Source organism: Squalius cephalus, assembly GCF_949319135.1.
Source record: "Squalius cephalus genome assembly, chromosome: 12".
In the NCBI taxonomy this organism is placed as follows: domain Eukaryota; kingdom Metazoa; phylum Chordata; class Actinopteri; order Cypriniformes; family Leuciscidae; genus Squalius; species Squalius cephalus.
Genome location: NC_137133.1, coordinates 9,298,852 through 9,316,452, shown reverse-complemented (window position 1 = coordinate 9,316,452; position 17,601 = coordinate 9,298,852). Strand labels below are relative to the sequence as shown.

General features: G+C 36.3%; 1 protein-coding gene across 6 annotated transcripts in view; it reads right to left on the bottom strand.

The window, feature by feature from the left end:
* bach2b (BTB and CNC homology 1, basic leucine zipper transcription factor 2b) overlaps positions 1-16,841 on the bottom strand; it is a 103,865-nt gene extending 87,024 nt beyond the window's left edge. For 3 of the 6 annotated variants that reach the window (XM_079888328.1, XM_079888330.1, XM_079888332.1), the window contains exon 1: positions 8,510-8,805. Coding sequence is in view for 1 of the 6 variants with exons in the window: in XM_079888329.1 (XP_079744455.1) it covers positions 14,755-14,781 (27 nt within the window). In the remaining 5 variants the exon portion in view is untranslated. Of the gene's footprint in view, positions 1-8,509; positions 8,806-14,754; positions 14,782-16,671 lie in introns of those variants that run through there. The other 3 variants (XM_079888331.1, XM_079888334.1, XM_079888329.1) reach the window with 2 other exon arrangements.
* Positions 16,842-17,601: the final 760 nt, after the last annotated feature.

Below are 17,601 nucleotides of genomic sequence, written 5' to 3'. Positions count from 1 at the left end.
AAAAAAAAAAGGTAACAACAAAACACATTTTCCAGGCTGGGCGGCACTAGTGTGCGTGTGTGTGTATATGCATGTGCTTTAGTAGGTTTTGTGGTATAGTGTGTAGGTTTAGGTTATATTTAGACTGAGCATCAATATTGACACAGCACAATGCATATGACTCATCCGTCCCGACACAGGCCAGTGACACCCCTGCCCTCACTCACAGTTTCCTTAGTCCTATTGTGGTGTGAAACCATTTTAATTTGTGTGGGTGTGTTAGTGACAGCGTGTCATGTATGTATGGATGTGTATATATATATATATATATTATATTCTGTGCATGTATGTAATTGCCTGAGGCTATGCCTGGCCCACATTCACTGCAGCTCTTGGACCGGCTGTTTGCATGGCGGTAAAGACACTCCTGCCTGCTTCACTCGGGTCACTGATTGCCGGTTTGTCGTTTCTGGAGAGAGTAGCGCTGAAGTGGTAGCGCTTAAGGCTTCAGAGCAGCCAAGCATTGATAAGATGTTCTGGAGAATTCTGCAGACAGCAGCACATCAGCGCATAAATAATGCTGGGACAGTTAAGAGAGTGAGAAAGAGAGGGAGAGTTGCAGACAGAGATCCAGTGACACTACATATGCTGCTTTCCAATTCCCATGGTGCACACTACTGTACACTCATCCCTCCATATACTGGACAGAGGATATCTGGAGAAGTTAACTTGGCATTCATTTGGAATACTCTGCAATGTTAAATATTATGCAAAAAACATACTTTTAAATACATAATACAAATACACTATCGTTAAAAAAATTGGATTCAGTAAGATTTAAAAAGTAAAATTAATGCTATTTATTATTAATTCAATTAAACTAAATAATATTATTATTCCACAAGGATGTATTAAATTGATCAAAAGAGAGATTAAAAACTTGCATTACTATATATATATATATACAGTACCAGTCAAAAGTTTGGAAACGTTACTATTTTTAATGTTTTTGAAAGAAGTCTCTTATGCTCATCAAGCCTGCAGTTAAAAAAAAAAAAAAAACATATATGTGTTTATATGTAAATATATATATGTGTTTATATGTAAATATATATATATGTGTGTGTGTGTGTGTATATATATATGTGTGTGTGTGTGTGTGTGTGTGTGTGTGTGTGTGTGTGTGTATATATATATATATAGTAAAAATGCAGTTGAACTTTCTATTTATTTATCAAAAACAATATCATGGTTACGCAAATTAAAATATATTCAAATAGAAAACAGTTGTGTTCAATTGTAATAATATTTCCCAATATTACAGTTTTTTTTATATATAATAATAATAATAATAATAATAATAATATAAACGCAGCCTTGGTGTACATTCATATATAAATATAAAATCTGCGTTTAAACAAATGTAAACATACATTTAATATTTACAATTAAATGTAAATATAAATTCTTAATATTATACATATCTGTTCTAAAATAATATATAATATTTAAATGAACATAATTTGTCAGTCATTACAAATGATTGTGTGAATAGATTTGTTTAATAATTAATACGCATGTGTCATTGTAACAGTCGCGCCGCTTATTTCCACAAACAGTTGTGTAAAAAGCCTATCTGAGATACATCAAGCTTAAAAAAAAACACCCTCAACTCCTTTTCACCACATTTATTTTAGTACTCGGGTGGTGTGCAAAAACTGGCGGGTAATGTTCCCTCTTCACCTCCTGTTTAGTCATGATGCGATAGATGTCGACTTGTTCAATATATGCCTGGTTGCTGTCTTTATTACTGATCATACATGCTTCCAATGATCTGGAATCTTTGAAGGCTACCAGTCGGACCTAACTGCTCTAATGATAGTGAGCCACCTGTTGGACCGCTCTATCTATTGTTAGTAAGTCAGCACAGCGTAAGCTGTACTGTACATTGAGATAAGACCGAAAAAACTGAGTCAGCCTTACTTGGATCTATAGTTTCTATTGGTTAAACTCCCACTCTAAGAGGAATGCAGAGGAGATAAGGAGAGGAGAGGAGAGAGAAGTCTGGCACATGGGAAATGTGAGAATGAATGAGTTGCAGACTGCAGAGTAAAGAACAGCTACATGAATGAGTCTGCAAAGTGCAGTGAAAGTCTGAAAGATGGAAAACAGTGTGATATAGTGGTCTGTAGTTCTCCAATTGCAGTGCACATGTGACACAGCAGCTGCAGGCATGGATATTCTGACAGGAATGACAGATCTAAATTTAACCACAGAACACACAGGACAAATCATCCACAGAAATCTCCAAGAGATGCACTTAGCTTTATACTTATATAGGTTGTTTTGTGGAATACAAAATCAGTACTTCTTTAAATAAATGCGAGATAGGGTGCAAGTTTAAGTACAAAACGGGTTCAAATCACAACCTAAAATACATATTTATATGGAAATAAGTATCTTATGCTCACCGAAAACACAGTAAAAACAGTAATATTGTGAAATATAATTACAACCTGATATAACATTTTAATATATTTTACAATATAATTTATTCCCGTAATGGCAGAGCTAAATTTTCAGTGTCACATGATCCTTCAGAAATCACTATAATATGCTTGTTTGATACTTAATATTTTTACGGAAACGTGTATTTTATTGATACATATTATTCAGGATTTTTTGATAAATCTTTTTTTTTTTTAAACCGGTTTGAAGAGACATAAGGATGGGTAGATGAACACATTCAGACATTCAGTTTAAAGCAAATAATCTGCTGAAGGAAGGTGTGACTCATGATAACTGCCACAGCGTTTTAGACTTTTCTTTACCTAGAATAATTGTGCCAATTCATTTTTAAAGATGAAAATTATATGGAAGATGCATTTAAACCTTCTTGGCTCAAAAATTCGAGCCAGGATGGAGTACAAATTTTGATTAGAAATATTATTAAACATGTACTTTACATAAAGAATCTAAAACTTGCAGGGCAACGTGCTCAAATGGTGAAACCAAACTTGTCGTAAATTGAAACTGAATAGTTTCACAATGCTGAAGAACTTTGCGGTTTCAATACCTGCCAAAGAAACAGCAAAACCAACAAATGACTGTAGATGATGTTCTCCTAAATAAGAGTGACAGATGAGTAAACTATTACACTTATCAGCTTGATCTAAAAAAATAAAAACACACATGAAACTGCCCCTCGCAGTTACTCAGACAGGTACGGCTAGTTTTCATTTTTCTTAGACAAAATTAGAATGGCAGTAAAACCGCTTCTACACTCCTACACGGAGCTCATAATGACTTGGATCTAAATTTAAGCTAAACTGACAAATTATGACAAATGTTATTAAGTCTTAGAACAACTTGCACTACCATTTATATAAGTTTGGGATCAGTAAGATTTTTGCTACTTATGCTCACCAAGGCTGCATTTATTTAATCAAAAATACAGAAAAATACAGTAATATTGTGAAATATTACAAATTAAAATAATTTTTTTATTTTCAAATATTTTGTAATTTATTCCTGTGAAGACAGGCTGAATTTTCAGCATCACTACTCCAGTCTTCAGTGTCACATGATCCTTCAGAAATCATTCTAATATGATGATTTGCTGCTCAAGACACACATTTCTTATTATTAGCAATGTTAAAAACAGTTGTGCTGCTTGTGATACATTTATTTCAGGATTTTTTGATGAATAGAAAGAACAGCATTTATTTGAAACGGAAATCTTTTGTAAATATCTTTACTTTCACTTTTGATCGTTTTAATACTTGCTAAGGTAAAGTATAAATTTGTTGTTTTGAATAAGAAAAAAAAAAAAAAAAAAAAAAACCTTAACACTTTAGTTTAGGGTCCAATATGAACTAGTTGCTTATTAGCATGTGCATTGCAGCATGTTTATTAGTACTCATAAATGCCATATTCTACATCCCTTAATCCTATGCAATACCTAAACTAAACAACTACCTTACTAACTATTAATAAGCAGTAATTAGGAGTTTATTGAGGCAAAAGTCGTAGTTAATATAGTGAGAATTGGCCCCTAAACTGAAGTGTGACCAAAAAATCCTACTAAAACCCTAAAGTTTTGAAAGGTACACTGACAATCTCCATCTAACTGATAATCAATGAGATAGAGAGCAGAATGGGAGAGGTTTACTATGTGCGAGACGGGCTGACAGTATCAAAACAGCAGCTGAAAATCCTACAGACACGTCATCCATTAATAACTACACGCATAAATCCCTCGATTCAGCATAAAAACAGAACTCCCGCAAAGAAGGAGTTTAAAAAGCAATAATCCAAACGTGGCGGTAATTGTGTTAATTCAGCGCTCCGAGTGGAATTCTCTTTCTGCCCGCTGCTGTGGGCCGGAGAGACTGTTGACTGTTACGGAATTCCTGGTGTGGATTTTATGGGCTTCCATTGAGTCGAACGCTTCCACTATTCCACCCATAAACTTCCTGCTCGTTCGCGCTTGTTGTTTTTAACTGGAGCTCAATTCAGGCCAGATGTGGAGCAGCCTGTCAATCTTTTCATTTATACGTTTATTTACATGTAAGAGCATTGGATGACAAGATGGGCAAGTGGATGCCAAAGTGCACAGACAAAATGACTAACAATCTGAATGAGGTAACGGCACACAGGCACGGCAATCCCAAAAATCCTAGAGCAAAATGGTCCAGTCAGGATTTGGCCTGTGGTAACAGCCAGTGAGATTTGCCTTGGCACAAACACTGATGAGGGCGAACACAGAGAGATTCCTTCTACTGTCTGTGGGATTGTGTGCCATTATAGACACGCTCACTGCACAGTGACTGATGATGCCAATCACTCACTGCCACCCAAAATGCCATGTGAGAACAGAAAAAAAGTCTCGTCTGTACTTAAATGGCTCAGCTTGCTCTCTCGCTCTCTTTTTTTTCTTCTTTTTCTCCTTCTCAAAGGCTGGAACTCGGTCAAACATGCCTTAGTGCTGACGTGGGACGGCTATGGGAACATGTTTTCATACCCAAGGCTCTTATTCTCTGCGAAGAGCTTTACTGGTGGGCTTATTCAAACAGGCGGGAGAGAAGAAATGCTAAAACTTGTAAAAACTCAAATGTACCAGAACACTGCTGTTCTAGTACTATGATGCATGAGTGTTTAAAATACACTTAATCCAATAACAATCACTAGGCATTAATGAGGTCGACGTAAAATATCCGTTTATTTTCCTACTCCAGTTATTCAACGCCATCCGTAAACTCAACCATAAATGGGATAGGCTCTTTAGAAGAATTATTGTTAAAACCTGTCAGTTTATGAATCATCAGCATGAGAACGCCTGAGAAAAAAAAAGAAAAGAAAAGAAAAAAAAAACCCTTGCTGTTAAACTGATCTTGAATGGACTATATTCAGTCATGTTCTTTAAAGAAAGAATACATTACAAATAATACAAATCATTAATTTAGGGAATTTGCATTTGATGAATAATTCATTCTAATTCTAAATATCTAATGAGTTGTGAGCAAAGCAAAATTAGCAAATCATGAGAGAATGACTTGCAGAGAAAACAAACTGAGGGTGGATTTATATCAGAAATGGAGGGGGATCTTAATAAAGCTATTATAATTGCGCTGCAGACTCATCCTCCCTGAGAATATGATTTTATTTTATGAGTGCTGACAGTGGCCTTTCTTTCCCTATAAGAAAATGTATATCTGATCAAATTGAACAAGATAGCTTGGCATAGGAGGAGTTTTATGTATAGTACTTTAAAACAGGGATTTTCAAACTTACGGAGACTCTGAGGGGGCTGAAAGGGAGTACTTGGGGTCCATGGAAAAGTTTAGGGGAGAAATGGGGTTTTCAAACTTTCGGAGACTCCGAGGGGGCTGAAAGGGAGTACTTGGGGTCCATGGAAAAGTTTAGGGGAGAATTTTTTTTTTTTTTTTAAATGCTAAATTAAAATGGATTAAAATACATCAAAATAAAAAGATATTAAAATAATACTAAATTGATTTAATAAATAAATAAATAAAAGTTTTTTGTAGACAAAAAAAAAATAAAAACTGTGTAAAATAACCTAAATATTTCCCACATATTATTTTTCACTTATTTATACACAGTATAAATGGGGTCTTTATGTATGAAAATATATACAATAGCTGCCTTTTAAAATGACACAAGGATGATCATATTTAGGGGGTCTGTGGAATCTAAAAAAACTGAAAACCCCTACTTTAAAAGAGAGCACAATTACTTTTGTTTAGGGGACAAATCTAATAAACTGATTATTATTATACAGTTCAGGTAAATTACCTTAAACCAGACCTATAGCACAACACAAAAATGTGTAACAATTATTAAATTTATATTCAGTTTGCATCATTTACTTCCGTGGAACACAAAAGGAGTTAGGCAGAATGACAGCTTTAGTCACCATTCACTTTCAGTGTATGATGCAAAAAGATGCAATGTTAGTGAACAGTGACTGAGGCTGTCATTGCCCAACATATCCTTTTGTGTTCCAAGGAAGGAAGAAAGTTGGACAGGGTTGGAATAATGAGTAAATGATGACAGAATGCTCATTTGAAAAATAAAAAAATAAAACTAGCCTATATCTTTAAGGCATCTGCTGATGGCAAATGTATATAGCATATCTGTGTGATCTCCATCAGGGAGACAATGGCGTCATATCTACAACACGAGATTATGCACGTGTTTCTATACATTCAAATCGATTTACAAACTTAAAATCATATTGATTTTTTTATTTTAAATAAGACAATACGGTGGGTTTTGTTGGTTTGCTACAGTCTGTCTTAAAGGCTTATAACAGAAAGGGGAGGGCTTAAGTGTAAACAGTTTTATAAAAGGGACAAGTGTAAAAAGAAGCAATGGCATGAATAGGCTATTAGGACAATGTGAAATTAATTTAACATTCAAAACTATGTAAAATTACTTAACGATACGTTGGCGGTTGACCAATTCAGTCTGTGGACAAATGAAAAATATCCTGGACGATTCAATAGCGCCGCAGACAAAGGAATGCACGCGCAGCTCAAACTGCTGCATCACCTCATTTCAAATGCCTTCATTACATTGATTCATTCAGACGCTTGTCAACTCACTTACTGAATAACCGGGAATTAATTAATTAAATGAACTGAATCATGTCCAAAAGAAAAATATACAGGTCTATATATTTATATTCACATATAGCCTACATTATTATTGTCGAGGAGTCACACCACAAAATCATCCTTCCGGTTCATGCCTATTATTATTATTATTTAGTGGCTTTTTGGATCAATGTGTGGGAATTAGTGATTTAAACCTGCGAATAAAACCGCCAAGTCATTCACAACAACTTAACAACCAATTAACATAAAATATATATTTAAAAAAAAAAAAATCTATTTTACAGATATTTTTCTACAATAGCAGAGATGAGTAATTATCACATCGCATTCCCGAATGCGCGCTCGCGCTTATTACATCCACCTCTGCCGGTGTCCGTTAAATTAGTCATATTATTCAAGGCGGAACTTAACGTGATAATGCGAAACACCTGCATCATAGAGTGCAGTTCGTTGAGTTTGTTCATCATCATTGAGGGAAGACCGGAGATCCAGCATTCCAGCGTGCGCGCGCTCATAACGCTCCCTCGTTCCTTTAAATGGTAGTCGAGACGTTTGCATTGGTTGCTGAACCAAATAAGGCTCGCCGTCCCTTACACAGCAAATATGCTGCTGGTTTTATGGGGATTAATCAGAGTGTGTAATGCAATGGCTGTGGTTTACATCAGAGATGTGCAGAACAAAGACAGCTTGCTTCCCATTTTTACAACCCACTGCAGTAAGCACATTTCCCAACCAGCCGTGTTTTTTTAGCCGATTGCTCTTTGAAACAGAGATGAGCTGATATATGCAGCGCCTGCTCTCTAGATTAAACCCTCGTGTGTAATTCTGATAATAATAGATAAATAATCGTGATTTTAAAATCAAATCATGTTAAGAATATTAAACGTTGCGACATTTATTAAACTACTGCGATGAAAAAAAAAAAAAAAAAAAACACTTTAATTCTCAACTCCTCCATTCATGGGAAGGAAAGGAGGCGGGAATCTACACCGGGGGTCTCCGTCGTTGTTATGGTCGGTCAAGGCCGAGTGACAACTTCTTTTCTTTAAGCGAAAACAAGCCATGCCTGACCCCTCCTCCTCCCCCCGGGATCGCAGTGCATCCCACTACTAGCAAACACACTCAAACTATTGTCACTGCTGCACAACAGGATGTGGTAACTACGTTAAAACGGGAGTGTGTTTTCAGCTGAAGTAAACCCTGGCAGGCATGCGGTCTAGCTTTTTCCCTTTCTGTGATATTTGCCTGTATAGCGTGAAACAAAGCCTCCAAGTACTGTGAAACAGCCCACTCAAAAACACAAGTTTGTCTCTCCGTTTCCATTTACGACAGATGAAGCACATGTAACGCACGGATAAAAACATAATAATAATAATAATCATGCAACTCACCTTCAGCCTAGTTTTTTTTCCTTGTGATGCAGCCCTTTTGTCCGTTTAGCAATTTTTTTTCCTCTCACATGATGACTTCCTTGCAGACTCCTAAAGTCCCCGGGCTGCAGGGAGATCACGTTTTTGCGGTGCGCTCTTACAATAATTCTTTTTCTTTAAGGGGGAAAGAAATATCACGTTTATGGTTGTAAAAGTGTTTATAAAAACGCGTGTGTGTAAATGTGTGTGTGTGGTGATCTCTGCAGCGTGCGGCTCCGTCTCCTCTGTTTGTTACACTCGAATGAAACGCCTACTCTCAATCGCTACATTGTTGACATTCGCGCACTGACGTCATCGCAGCCCTCATTCACAACAGCGCTGCGCTGCGCATTGCGTTGCTGCCTCCAGTGGCAAGGCACTTTACTCCAAATATGTGCGCTGCCGCGGTTCGCGAATTAGAGTAGCGGTGTTCCGACGCCAATTTCACGAGTACAGGCTGATCCCAGACGAGGACTGGGACCCACGTCTTGAGAGACTTTCATATAGAATACATACAGACTGAAACTGACATGCGGTTTGAAATGCGGTAGGCAACATCATTTTGTGCCATGCTGTTACTGTGTTTTCGTTTTTATATACATATATATATATATATACACATACATATATATATATATATATACACACACACACAACATTATTTTTGAAAGATTCTTTTTTTATTATTATTTAAAAGGGGGTAAACTAAACTACAGCTACAAGTTTTATTTTACTATGCAAAAAAATAATAGAAAAAAAAAAGCTCAGGAAAAAGCATGCATTAACTACAACATGATTAGTTAATAATATTTTATTGGTTTTCTCTTGTTTTTGCATGTGTTTAGAATTTTTTTATTATGGCAGCCCAAATATTATGTCAGTACAATTTGGCATATTTCATTGTTATTACAAATAAAACAACTGACTCTAAGCACAACTATGCAATATGCTTACAAAATCAAATGTATTTATTATCACTTTGAATAAAGTCAGTTTGCCGAACATCATTCTAGGTCACTACTATTTTCTGACTTTCAAATTAGTCTATTAAATACATTTTTATTTGTTTTACTTTTGTTAGATTTGTTTTACAAGTGAATATTTTTCAGTGTTTATTTTTGAAAGTCGATTAAAATATAGGCACATAAGTGTTGGTAAAGAAAAAAAAAAGTGAATATTTCCACTGTTATTGTCTTAAATAAATTAACAAAACAATTCAGGCAAAGCAAATAATACATTTATAAGATAAAGCAAATGTGACAACTTGCCCTGTCCTGATATTCATAAAAAAATGCTCCTGTCCTGTGAAGTTCAACCTTTCAAATACCTTCATTAGTTGACTCTTATGCCAGTGTGATTTCATTGTGTTAATTGTATTGCAAAAAATATGAACATGTTAAAAGTGTTTTAAACCAGCATACAAAACACTGGTATAAAAAGATAATAGTTACTATTAATGCAATAATAATAATAACAATAAGCTACATTGATTGTTCTAAACATCCAAGTACTAGAGAGCTGAGATGACTTTGTATAAGCAGCCTATACCTGCACATAATTCCAGCAAGCTTTGTGCCAAACCATCCTACTGTTTGCACAAGACTAGAGCGCTTCAACTGAAAATATTCTCATTTCTAATGTAGAATCCTTCCCCTAGGGAGCATGCATGTACTGTAATTATGAATTATCTAGCCGCCACAGACAGTTCATTTGTTTTTCTTATTTTATAATTCAGGGTATTTTATAATTTGCTTGATTTTGAAAAGAAATAGAAAGTTATAAAAAAAGAAAAGAAAAAAAAGACCCACCTTAAGAACATCATCTAGTGCACTTAACTTAATAATATTAAAGTTATTGTATGATTCCCGGGCAAAATAATTTAAACGTAATCTTCCACACTGCACCTTACATAGATATAAAGCATTCCTATTAGTCTTTTTTACTGAAGGATCAGAACACTTCAATCATTTATGGTGTTGACTGTTGCACAAGAAACATTTTACAAGGATTAAATGTACACATACGAAAGTGCCAAGGAGTTCGAGAAGCATTCCTGCACTTTGTGACCGTTCCCTGTGGTGTTCTCCCAGGGGCCCCACTGAGTGACTGATTTAAGGCAGATCATCAAAGTCATGGGACTTTTGATTCCCACCATCGCTCTACAGTGGACAAACAGACAGGTATAGGGAGAACAGGCGAGATATAACGTAGACTTTGCAGTTTGGACGGGGCCATTTATTTTACTAACTAACCTACAAGTGAGAGAAAGTGGCCCCTCACTGGTGCTAAAACAAACAAAAACCACCAAATCTTCCCTCTGCAATTACCACTTCAACACAGTGTCATATCTAAGGCTCAAATGGAGCGCTTACAGAATGAATTTCTCTGAACCTCCTCAAGCAAGATAGTGGACAAGTACTGACACGCATGTATGCAGATGTATATATAAGGTAGAAAGCACATGTTCATATACATATGCAATTTTTCAACATTTTTCTTTGAATATATTTTAAAACATAATTTATACTTGTGATGGCAAAGCAGAATTCTCAGCATCATTACTCCACATTGTGCTGCCTAATATTTTTGTGGAAATCATGATCATTTTTTTCAGGATTCTTTGATCTTAATTCAGCATTTGCAATATAAACTTTTCACATTGCCATTTACCTTATTTTTATGGAATTGCACCATCCGTACCATACTTGGAAGTTTCTAATACTAAAGATCTTATTTAGCTCTGCTAGGAGCAGGATTGGACACCCCTGGTATAAGAGCTTAAAGTCATTTTTTATATAGCGTATCGGAAAAGATCATCAGAGCTCTGTACAGGAAGAACTGCTAAACGGTTGCATGAAAATGGCTAAATAAGTGGTTTTATTGTTCTGGTTGAAGTTAGAGGTACAGCGCAATATCAGACGACATGTCAAATCCCGCAAGCTGCCGAAAGGTATGAGTCATAACAGTAAGGACTGGTGTAAAATCAAAACAGGCCCCCCTTGAACCAGTCGAATGCACGACAGTCGGCCACACTTGATGACTCATTTCGGAGAAGATTAATTGACTTTGCGGTCGCTGCAGAGCAACACGGTGCCAAATGACATCCCTATATTGGCTTGCTAAGGTGCGAGGCAAGCCCCGACAGAGGCGCAAAGACGTAAACTCCGATGCCAGCCAACGAAGCAGTTCAAGCCAAGCGCTTTTATTACGTCAATCGCTGCTTCCCCAGCAGAGCCTCGGGGAGCAGGCTAACCGCCATTCACAACACGGATATTAACAACAGCTCAGGTTACCTACAGGACAGGTAACACTTCCCCCCTGAGAACACTGCACATCTCTGCACACAGGACGTACACTTTCACCCACACTCTCACATATACTTCATTCACTTAGAGAGAGAGAGAGAGAGAGAGAGAGAGAGAGAGAGAGAGAGAGAGAGAGAGAGAGAGAGAGAGAAACAATAAATAAAAGAGATTGTTCTTTTTTTATAGTCAAAAAAGGCACTATACTATACTTCTGAAGTTATACAATAGATTAAATCCAAGTCATTATCCACTGAATATTTTTGACCTCTTATTGGCCTGTTCATGAGAGAAGTAATGCCTGATTTGTGAGAAAATCTTTTTTTTTGAATGGGATCTTTTCAGGTAATCCAGTTCACAAACCTGATCTGAATGATTTTGTTCGATCTGGTCCTCGAGTTTAACTTATACTGCAGTGTTATTTTAGTATAGTTTATATACTATTATAGTATTTTTTAGCTTAGTAATTAGCTTTGCTTGTTATTTTATATTTTCCTTTCAATTTTAGTTATGTGCATTTGCCATTTAAAAAAAAAAAAAAAAAAAAAAAATTAAATTTTTGTTTTAGTAATTTTAATACTTTAACTTATTTTTTTGAATTGCCAAATTGAATTTTCTTGCCGTTTAAGATGCACCTGCTTCACTGGAAAGCAGAAATGAAATGAAATAAATTATTTCATTTTATCTCAGCTTAGCTTACTTTCAGTTACCGCAAGCCTCCGTCCCCATTCATTGCGACAGCAAGGAAAAGAATGACCAGCACATAATTTAAAAATTCTGAAGAAAGAAAGACAGAGGTTTTGAACGACATGAGAGTGAGTAATCCTTTAAGCTTCGCTTTTGGCAGGGGTCTCTTAAAATCCTGGACAGAAAATTGTTACTCTGCAGAACATCTTCAGACATTCAGATGAAAGACAGAACTTCCATGCTTGACAGGTTGTTATTGTTTGTCAGCTGAGGCCAATTGAGTGGGTGTTTATGCATGTGTGTGTGTGTGTGTGGTTGGTTAAAGGTTCTTTTAGAGTTCAAACTAGAGCCAAACCAATTTTTGTTCTTATTCTTGGCTTTAGACACTGCATATTTTGATCAGCCACATCTTGTACTGAGAGCAAACCGACCAGTCAAACAATAACAGCATTGTGTTTACTTATTTATCTCAGTGATGAGGTTTGTGTGAAAAATGAGTGCACGGAAAAGGAAATGACATTTGTACTAGATTTATCAGCGATGAATCATAAGAAAAATCTTGATATCAAAATGTTTTTTTCTCCAGGAGGATGCTTTCAAAATGCATGCACTTTAAAAAAAAAGAGAAAAAAACCTTATTAGATAACAGATGGGCATTCTAAAAATAATTACAGCACACGAGTGCACTAAGATCAGCGTAACAAGAGATCTAATCTATTTGTGCACATTAGAGAACTTTGCACACTATAACAAAGTGCAGAGACAGGAACAATGGCCTGGCCATTGAAAAAAATCCTTTATGCAGTTTATAAAAAATTTGAATCTGTTAACTCAGGTGCTTTAGTATGTATACGTCTAAATACAAGAAATATCTTTAATTAATGCTTTAGCACACAAAGAACCACAGGAATTTGCGCTGTGCTGGAAACAAAGCTTGAAAACACCTCACCACAGAGCCATGTGAAAGTGTTGCTGTTCAAAGGTGTTGTTGTGATACCGCTGACACCCTACGAGCTGTGGAAATTATGGATCGTACACTCAATCTCAAATTAATAAAAAATATCAAAGCTTCTCCACAGAAAACATGTTCCTTTAAAAAAGTTAGAGGCCCTTGAGAATGTATAAGTGCATAAATTAGCATCCTGGTAGCTCATAATGCCTGAAGAGGATAAAGCTACGCAAACAGGATACAGCAATGCAGTCTCAGGCTATCATCGTCTCCCCATGTGGTCTGCTAGTGTCTGTGTGGATAAAGCCCCTGTTAGCTGGATTAAATGGATGAAATCCTGTACATCCAGACTCTCTAATTAGATTTCTGTAGGTGAGCAGCTACAGTGCGCTCTCTGGGCCATGTCTGACTAAAAACGAACAAACGGGGTGTGCGAGATGACTCATCAGTTTTGAAACAGAGTCTGAAGCTCCTGTGTTGTGCGGCCGGGGAGATGTTCATCACTCCACATGCTCAAAGCCATTACCTTTCCACCCACACCATTTCGCCCACTCACATACACACAGGCGATCACAACAATATAGTTGGTTGCACTTTGTCTCTCCCTCTTTCTCTCACAGTCACATTACCTTTCAGTCACTTACGTTTACCTTCATTGAATTTCAGACTTTTTTTCAGAATAAAACATAGTCGTGCAGTCCGTTTCTTTAAATGTGCTCCATGGAGAATGCAACAGCACTGGGGCTTTTCCCTGTTTGCATTGCTCTGCTTGTCTGTGTTTGAGCGTTTCAGTCTGCTCATTAGAGGTGGGGATTTTTTCAATCTTTCAGCAGGTATTTATGTCGAACAAGGGACTTTTTTCAATCATTGAATCATTCACTCAATCAATTCTTTCAAACACTGATTCATTCAGGAAAAAACTCAAGATTTGCATATCCGTCCTGAATAGTATTCAAAATTGGAATTAGTTAAAGCTAGGGCTGGGTGGTATATCGAGTTTGTACGATATATCGATATATTTTTTAGAAACGGTATGGAATGAGGCAATACCATTTATATCGATACAGTAGTTTGATACGAGCACATCTGAAAAATAGCGGGGGACGCAGTGTGAGCTGCTGCAGTGAAAGTACATAGAAGGCTACAAGTATTAAGGGCTTCAAAATAACTGATAAGATATAGTTAACAAGTTTAAAGCAGCTTGCCCTGTCAGATACTGTTGCTGACTGACAGATAAATACTTGCACTGTTTAATGCGTTTGAGATGTGGTGCTTTCCTCGGTGCTTACCTTACATTTCACAGGTATATTCTCCATCTGTAAATGTTAGAAAGTCAAACAAATGTCAATTTCACTGTCAGGAGAGCCGACGAGCCTTCTGCAAGTAAATCTCCGCTAAAACTCAAGCTTCTGTGAATGAGCGCCGGAGCACAATAGAATAGTAGCGTAATAAATCTGACTAAAATTTACATATTGCTAAAATATTTGTTGTTGGAGACAATAAATGTGCCATATGTGGAATTTTAAATCTACAAGTAAGTATATTTTTACGAAAGTGACCATTATAATGGGGTAATCAAATGCAGGCTAATATAATTAGTTTGTGCTTTTGTTTTTAATTTAATTTTTAGTTTAGCCTTTAGTCAATTTAAAAACAAAAGCATTATTTTTGTTTTTAGATTGTAATGTTACAATGTTAGAATGTAATGTGATTTTAATCACCTTTTTGCACACAATATATTGCATAGCCGACATTTACATTCACTATATTTGTTTCCATATACTTCAAAATCAACATTGTTTGTAGGATATCATTGGGCAGGATGTGAAATAACATTTTTTTTAAATAAAGATTTTCTTTATCCAAATAGAAAAGCGTAGAAAGTACTGATATATATATCGTATATCGCCATTTAACCAAAAAATACCCAGATATGATTTTTTGGGCATTTTGCCCAGCCAGGGGTAAAGCACAAGGTCACATACATTACAAATATCTGACTAATTCTCAAATAGTCATATATTTGTTGTGCTGCACTTTAAGAAACTGGGGATGTAAAAACCTTCTCAGAATGGTTTGCAAGACCAGCGAAACGGACTCACAGTTTTAGCAATTGCAGTTTTGCAGTTTTTCAGCAGATATTTATGCCAAACAAGTGATTTTGAATGAAACACTAACTTTTTTTGGAGTGATCATTGAATCATTCCCTCAACCAATTCTTTAAAAAAAAAGAAAAAAAAAAAGATTTCCTGCATCACAATTCGCTTAATAGATAAATAGTATTCGAAATTAGAATTAGTGTGTCACAAATCGTAGTGTGCTGAAATTAGTATTCCAAAGATACTTGGATGGTCTACTTTTTTTACAGTTAGAATTCGAAGTGCAGATCCATGCTCACTCGATCGACTAATATTGCCCACAACCCATTGCACGTTGGACGAGGATTCGATTAGAACTACAAACTCGAAAGACATGGCGAATTCGCGAGACCGATGGTTAAGTAGAAATGTTTAGATAAAAGGGTTTGAGTGATTAATAATCAGTATCTAACCTGATGAAAAAATATTTATTCATGTTATCTATTTCCACATAGCCTACAGCGCGTCTTAAACAAAAAACGCCCATTGCCCTAACTGAACTTCAGCTCCATCCAGAGGCTTCCTACGGCTCAGCAATTGTACACCTTAAACTAAAGACAGAATCAATCTGAGCGCGAGTCAGAAGATAAAACATTGGAAGAACTAGTTATTCAACCTGAACCTCCATCGCAAAGACAACTCGAGCAGGACGTTTCTCAGTGACACACTACTCAGTTTGAGGTAAGTTACATAAAATGTTGCAACTGTAATTCCTCACCAGTAGCATTAACAAGTGTATGTCCATCAATAATCCAATGAGTATATTTCTAATTTATAACGGTGAACATGCGGGAACTGTATCAATAACGGCCGAGCATTAAGGACTAACATAAATATTGGTCAAATAAATCTAGCTCCATCATTTCTCTTTACTCAAAGTAGTGAGAATGACAGATAATCTGCCTTTAGTTTTAGGTAAAGGTGGCCCACAACTGATTAGCATATAAGCATTTCAGTAAGACAGTAATAACGTGAGTTAGCCAGTTAGCAGGAAACCTACACTAGGCTATATAACACAAACTTGAACACTGGTAGAAAATATATACATCAATACTTAGTCATACTTACAGGCTGTGATTCTGAGGAGCAAGTTGGTCCAAATAAACTGGGTAAGTTGGGTAACGTTAACGTTACTAACCCATCTTTCCAGAGAGCGAATCCTCCGTTGAACTTGAGAATCAGTCGTCAGTAAAATGAAGGGAACACAGCAAAAGTTTAGGATTAAAGATGAATTTTAACCACTGATTCTTCACAGCCTCATCCTTTTGAAGTGAAAATAAACCGAATTTACTTTCACAGAAGAGAGCACTGCATCTTGACGACAAGATTATGGCGGGCATTATGCAAATGTAGTAAATCGTGACATATGAACTTCACGAAAATAGATTCGAAATCCAAACGACTCGTTTGAGCGGTTCAGAGTCGACTCTTTCTTTTAAAATAAACTAACTTGATTTATGATACACTTTCAACTTTACAACTTTGCAGACTGTTTATATTCACATACAGCTATAGTACACACTGCATGAAAGGTCATTTTCAAAAAATCCATGATAGGGGCACTTTAACTTTTAAATTCATCGTTATGCAAACACACGAGGAGTCTCCGCATGAAAGACACAAGAATGGCAGACCAACTTGCTTCTTCATTTCTCTCCGATACGGTAGGAAATTAAATTAAATTAAATGTAGAGGATTTTAACTGTGACAAGATCATTGATATAACTAAGCGGCAGAGCTGTCCGTTAAAGACGCAAAATTATGACAAACTAGTAGGCTATGTCCCAAAGCTTGCCTACTCTTATGCCATAGCCTACACTCAAAAGTATCTACTTTTTCTTCACAAAAACAGTACGTACTTTGAGGGCATAGTATGTCGGCGAATTGGGACGCAGCAGTTAACTTTATCAGGGCTGCCAACTTTTGAGTTTAGCTTGGAGTGAGATTTTTTTTTTGGGGGGGGGGGGGGGATGCAATAAAAAAACAAATATTGCATCA